General features: G+C 59.7%; 1 protein-coding gene and 2 non-coding genes across 3 annotated transcripts; all 3 read right to left on the reverse strand.

Annotated features, from left to right (window-relative positions):
• Nucleotides 1–546: 546 nt before the first annotated feature.
• RPS11 (ribosomal protein S11) lies at nt 547–3476 on the reverse strand. The gene is made up of 5 exons (XM_052699410.1): nt 3379–3476; nt 3037–3168; nt 2083–2158; nt 1527–1656; nt 547–734 (listed from the first exon to the last, which is right to left on the reverse strand). The coding sequence occupies exons 1-5, from the start codon at nt 3391–3393 to the stop codon at nt 611–613; spliced, it is 477 nt and encodes a 158-aa protein (XP_052555370.1). The 5' UTR covers nt 3394–3476; the 3' UTR covers nt 547–610.
• On the reverse strand, nt 1272–1363 carry LOC128088716 (small nucleolar RNA SNORD35). The gene has a single exon (XR_008210382.1). It is a non-coding gene; the product is annotated as a small nucleolar RNA SNORD35 (small nucleolar RNA).
• Nucleotides 1883–1973, reverse strand: LOC128088715 (small nucleolar RNA SNORD35). The gene has a single exon (XR_008210381.1). It is a non-coding gene; the product is annotated as a small nucleolar RNA SNORD35 (small nucleolar RNA).
• Nucleotides 3477–5278: the final 1802 nt, after the last annotated feature.

A 5278-nucleotide genomic window follows, 5' to 3' on the forward strand; every position in this document is an offset into this window, starting at 1 on the left:
CCATCCCTTCCTTCCAACCTCACCCCTCAGCTTGGTGCCATCACCCAACTTGCTGAGGATGCACAGGAGCCACCACTGATGTCACTGGTGATGCTGAAGAGCAACGGTGCCCCATGGGACGTCACTGATCCCCGCCTCCCCCCAGCAGAGCCATTGAGCACTGCTCTGAACTCATCCTGCAGAGGGGCTCATTCACTGCTCAGCTCACCTCCTCCAACTGGAAGCAACTGCCAACCTCCACGCAAACCCACAGCAAAAGCATTTCCTTGAGCATTAATTCTCATTTGCTTCCGCTGCTGACACTACAGCCCTGCAAAACGTGCTCAGAGCTGCGTGTGGAACCACACGGACCTTTCTCATTCAATTCCTATTTGAACTGCCTCTGCACTGCCAGAGGGACAGCACTCATCCCCCGACCCTCACCCACACCAAACCTTCACTTCTCCTGAGCAGGAAACCAGAACAGAGCCTGCTTAACGCCATCACATTTCCTCAAGAACCGACTCATGCATTTCTGCGCTGTTCACTTCACTCCACACACGTAAGGAAGACTTTAGAAAACTTTTATTTTTCCTTTTATTTTTCCCAATTGTGCTCCACACGCTGGCTTTTAAAACTTCTGGAACTGCTTCTTGGTGCCAGCAGCCTTCGTGACTTTGAGGACGTTGAACCTGACAGTCTTGCTGAGGGGCCGGCACTCCCCCACGGTGACAATGTCTCCAATCTGCACATCCCTGCAACGAAACGACAGCAGAGGCTGGGAGTTTGCAGCTGTCTGCTCTGCAGCAAGGACGCGTGCAGCGCATGACGTCGGAAACGCTGCTGTGCAACCCCAGCAGAAGTGACCTTGCATCATCAGAGCTGCAGAACAAGGAGCTGCCATCTGAAGTGCTGCAGGGATGACTGTGCTGAAACAGAAGCGCTCAGCCCCTGAGCTGCCAGCATCGGTCGCTCTGGGCATCAACCCAATGAGAAGTGGGGCTCCCACAGAAGCGGGATGAGTGCTGAGCACCCGAAGGGAAACCCTTCAGCCATCACGAGTTTCCCTTCCAGTCACTTACAGACCTGAAGGACTCCTTAAGCCAGCACGGCTGGGCTGCTATTTGGGCTGCTTCAGAAACGTGCAGATGGACACGGCAGCCTCTGAGCCCCTCTGCCCTCAGCATTCGCTTTGGAAACATCAGTCCATACTTTCTTTTGCTTCCCCCTTTCTCAAGAACCACACAACTGTCACACTGTGGCTCCACGTCAGGCTGACCGACTGGAACACGTCTGACGGTTCAGCTGGCGCCACCGGCGTTGTCAGCATCCCCTTCACCAGCAGGGGCTCTGAAGACCATCGTGAGTTCAGACATCACCACCAGCAAACAAGCTCCAGGTCAGCAGCAGGAACAGAACCGTCCCTCCCAGCCCGACGCGCTCACCCACTTTCAGCAGAGCCTGGGCTGAGCACGGCACGGATTACATCTGCAGTGATGTGCATGGAGCTCACAGCTCCTTCCTGCCACTGGGGCTGCTGGACGCACCTGAAGCAGGGGGAGAGGTGCACAGACATGTTCTTGTGGCGCTTCTCAAAGCGGTTGTACTTGCGGATGTAGTGCAGGTAGTCGCGGCGGATGACGATGGTGCGCTGCATCTTCATCTTGGTGACCACACCTGGGGGCGAGAGCGGAGGGGAGGAAGCATTCAGCGACCGGCAGCAAAACGTGCTGGGAACCCGTTTGTGACCGCTGCAGAATGGAGGCTTTAAGAGCCCAGACCAGCAGTGCAGTGTTTCACACGTGGAGGCAGGGCCCCTCCGTTCCAGGAACTTCCTACAGCCAACACTGCCTGCACCACCGAGCCAGCAGCCGCGCTGCAGAGAAACGCCGACAGCTCCTTGTAGCAGGCATCAGCAAAGCCTTTTGGCCTTGTCCTCACAGCCCCTTCACCATGAGGCTTGGAAGACCATCGTGAGAATGACATCATGTGCAGCCCAAGGACCTGAGCTGTGCTTCCCGGCAGCTCCAGATCAACGCTCTGGGCTCTGTGCTGATCTGCTCCGGTGGCATCACGTGCTTACGGTGCTGCTGCACAACTCACCTGACAGGATTCGGCCACGGATGGAGACATTACCAGTGAAGGGGCACTTCTTGTCAATGTAGGTGCCCTCAATGGCCTGCAAGAGAAACAATGGTCACAGATCATAGAACGGCCTGGGTTGAAAAGGACCACGATGATCACCCAGTTCCAACCCCCTGCTCTGTGCAGGGTCACCAACCAGCAGACCAGGCTGCCCAGAGCCAGTCAGTGTCTGGACAGGCAGCTCTGGACAGAGGCTCAGTGATGGTGCTGAGGACTTGTGAGCGCTGCAGCTGATACAAGAGATCCAAAGGAACCTGGACAAGAGCCCACATGAAGCTAATATGGTGCAACAAGGCCAAATGCAAAGTACTGCACATCAGCTGGAGCAATCCCAGGCATAAGTACAGGCTGAGAGAAGAAGTCACCGAGAGCAGCTCTGTGGAGAAGGGCTAAGGGGTTCTGGTGGATGGCATGGACACAAGGCAGCAGTGTGCATTCACAGCCCACAAGGCCAGCAGTCCTGCAGGCAACACCAACAGAGGGGGCAGCAGGCAGGGAGGTGATTGTGCCCCTGTCTGCCCTCGTGAAGGGTCCCATGTGGAGCACTGCATCCAGGCCTGGGGTCCCCAGCACAGGAAGGACGTGGGGCTGTGGGTCCAGAGGAGGGCACGGGGATGCTCAGAGAACGGAGCACCTCTGTATGGAGACAGGCTGAGGGAGCTGGGGGTGTTCAGCCCGGAGAAGGGAATGCTCTGGGGAGACATCATGCGGCCTCCCAGTCCTTAAAGGGAGCCTATAAGCAAGAGGGGGAGCGACTCTGAACCCAGGCAGCCAACGACAGGCCCTGAGCAATGGGAGACGTCCAACCCTGGAGGATGGGAACTGAGTGACCTCCGAGGTCTTTTCAAGCCTCCCCACTTTACGAGCCCATGAAACGCAGCGCTGCGGGGCTCAGCACACAGCCGGCCGTACCTCCTTGGGTGTCTTGAAGCCGAGGCCGATGTTCTTATAGTAGCGGGGCAACTTCTCCTTGCCGCCCTCACCCAGCAGGGCCCGCTTTTTGTTCTGGAAGATCGTGGGCTGCTTCTGGTACGCCCGTTCGGTCTGAGGTGGGGAAAAACGGCATCACAGACGGCCTCGGGCCCACCGAGACCTCACCGCGGCCTCCCCCCGCCGCCCCAGCGCTCGGTGCCCCATCCGTACGGACGACGCCCACCCCGGGGCTCCTCTCCGGCCCCACAGCCGGCCCCCCCAACCCCCGTGTGAGGCCAGGCGGATTGCAGACACCACGGCCCAGCGCCGCGCGGGCCCCACCTGCGTGTCCGCCATCTTGGAGAGCGCGGCGGAAAAGGAGCGCGCGTGGTGCGCGGCGCCGCTTATCCGGGGCGGAACCGGAAGGGACGTAACCGGAAGAGGGCGGGGGAAAGAACCGGAAGTTGCCTTGTGGGGGTGGGGACGTGGCCTGTACTGGGGTTGTGCGCATGCGTGAGGCGGCCGCGAGGGGTGGGGCGGACGGGGAGCTGCAGCTTCGGTCGGACGGGTGGGGCGGCTCCGGGTCCGGGCCGCCATGGGATGGCGGGGTTGGAGGGGACCCCGCAGCCCCGCCCGCGGTCTGGGTGCCCCCAGCTCGGGCTCCCGGCGCCCACCCGCCTGCCCTCGTTGGCCGCCCCCCCCCCCGCCGTTTCACTGCTGACCCCGGCTCAGCCCCTCCTTTCCTCCACCGCGATTTCTGCTGCCGTTCCTCTCTCGCTCCCCTCATCCGTGCGCTGCTCCCCCCGGGCGCCCAGCCCTGCTAATGCGAGCTCATTGCCTTCCCGACCTGCGTGTCGCTCAGCGCTCTGCTCCCTGCCCGTCCTGTTCCACGCGTGTCCCGGGCTGGTGGTGTCCCGGGCCCCACGGCCAGCTGCTTCCCTGTGCCACGCGTGTGATGCTCCTCCAGCCCCGTGGGCGAGCAGGGCTGCAGAGGGGCAACCGCTGGGATTTCCGGCCCTGTTGCCCTTTCGGCCCTACGCTGTGCAATGCAGGGCCGTGCTTCGGTGCTGCTGGCCCTTGGGACATCCCACGTGGGCTCAGCCCCCCACGCTGAGCCCTGGAGGGGGCACAGGTGATGTCCTCAGCCACGTCGCTGTGAGGGCTGGGCCTTAAGGTCTGAGCACCGTGGTGCCCCTTTCCCCACATCACAACAGAATGGATTCTTGTGGTCTCTGGTCAGGTTTTGGGTGAGATTTCAGGGCTCCTGACTGCCCAGGAGGGGAGTCAGCTCTGTGAAAGGGGAGATGACAGCAGGACAAGGGGAAATGGTTGGAAGTTGAGGGAGGGCAGCTGGAGGTTGGATGTCAGGGGGAAGTTGTTTAGAGAGAGAGTGGTGAGGGGCTGGAACAGCTGCCCAGAGAGGCTGTGATGCCCCGTCCATCCCTGGAGGTGTTCAAGGCCGGGTTGGATGGGGCCCTGGGCAGCCTGGGCTGCTGTGAGATGGGGAGGTTGGTGGCCCTGGATGTGGCGGGGCATTGGATTGTTATCATCCTTGAGGTCCCTTCCAACCCAAACCATTCTGTGAGTCCTCCATGGAAATCTGTGGTGGCTGGAGGTGTTCCCAATAGCGGGCAAAGCTCCAGTCCTTTGCTGGGGAGGGAGGAGGAGGCAGAGGATTGTGGAACACAGCCTCAGTTCCGTCCCGGGAAGGAGTGTGCCGTGTGTCCTCCTGTGCTCCCTGTCCCCAAACAAAGCAGGCAGGGGGAGGCATTCGGGGACAATCAGCATAGATTATACTGACAGCAAATTGTGCTTGGCCGAGCACAAAGTTAAGGCTTTAAGTGCTTTAAAGCAGTGGTCCATTAAATATTTTGCCTGTTATCTCCCTGACATCCCTCCTGTTAACATCTCGTTAGGCCTTTCATAGAATAGGATCGCTAGGTTGGAAAGGACCGACAAGATCGTCTAGTCCAAAGTCCTTCCAACTGTTGTTAACAACCCTGACAGGTGAGCAGTGTTTGGGAAGCAGTGTTTGCATGTTCTGGACCCCAGTGCTGGGGGTATTGTGTGGGCCAGAGGGGTGAGCACTGCTCAGTCCCTGCCCTCCCTGGGGCACCAAGACTGCTCTGTGCTCTGCAGCATCATCAGGAAGGCTCAGTGAATGTTATACTGGAGCAAGGACGTTCTCAGATGTAGGGTTTGGATTTGGGGTGGTTCTGTGTGGAGCCTGGGGTTGGACTCG

This window comes from Tympanuchus pallidicinctus, unplaced genomic scaffold, assembly GCF_026119805.1.
Source record: "Tympanuchus pallidicinctus isolate F22 unplaced genomic scaffold, pur_lepc_1.0 scaffold36, whole genome shotgun sequence".
NCBI lineage: Eukaryota > Metazoa > Chordata > Aves > Galliformes > Phasianidae > Tympanuchus > Tympanuchus pallidicinctus.

Bases quoted from the DNA above. Each gene is read 5' to 3' on its own strand.
- RPS11 (XM_052699410.1), bottom strand. The intron at 2,159-3,036 runs GTACGGCCGGCT...TTTCTCTTGCAG, and splicing joins GCTTCAAGACACCCAAGGAG to GCCATTGAGGGCACCTACAT. The intron at 735-1,526 runs GTGCGTCCAGCA...GTTTCGTTGCAG, and splicing joins CACCTCTCCCCCTGCTTCAG to GGATGTGCAGATTGGAGACA.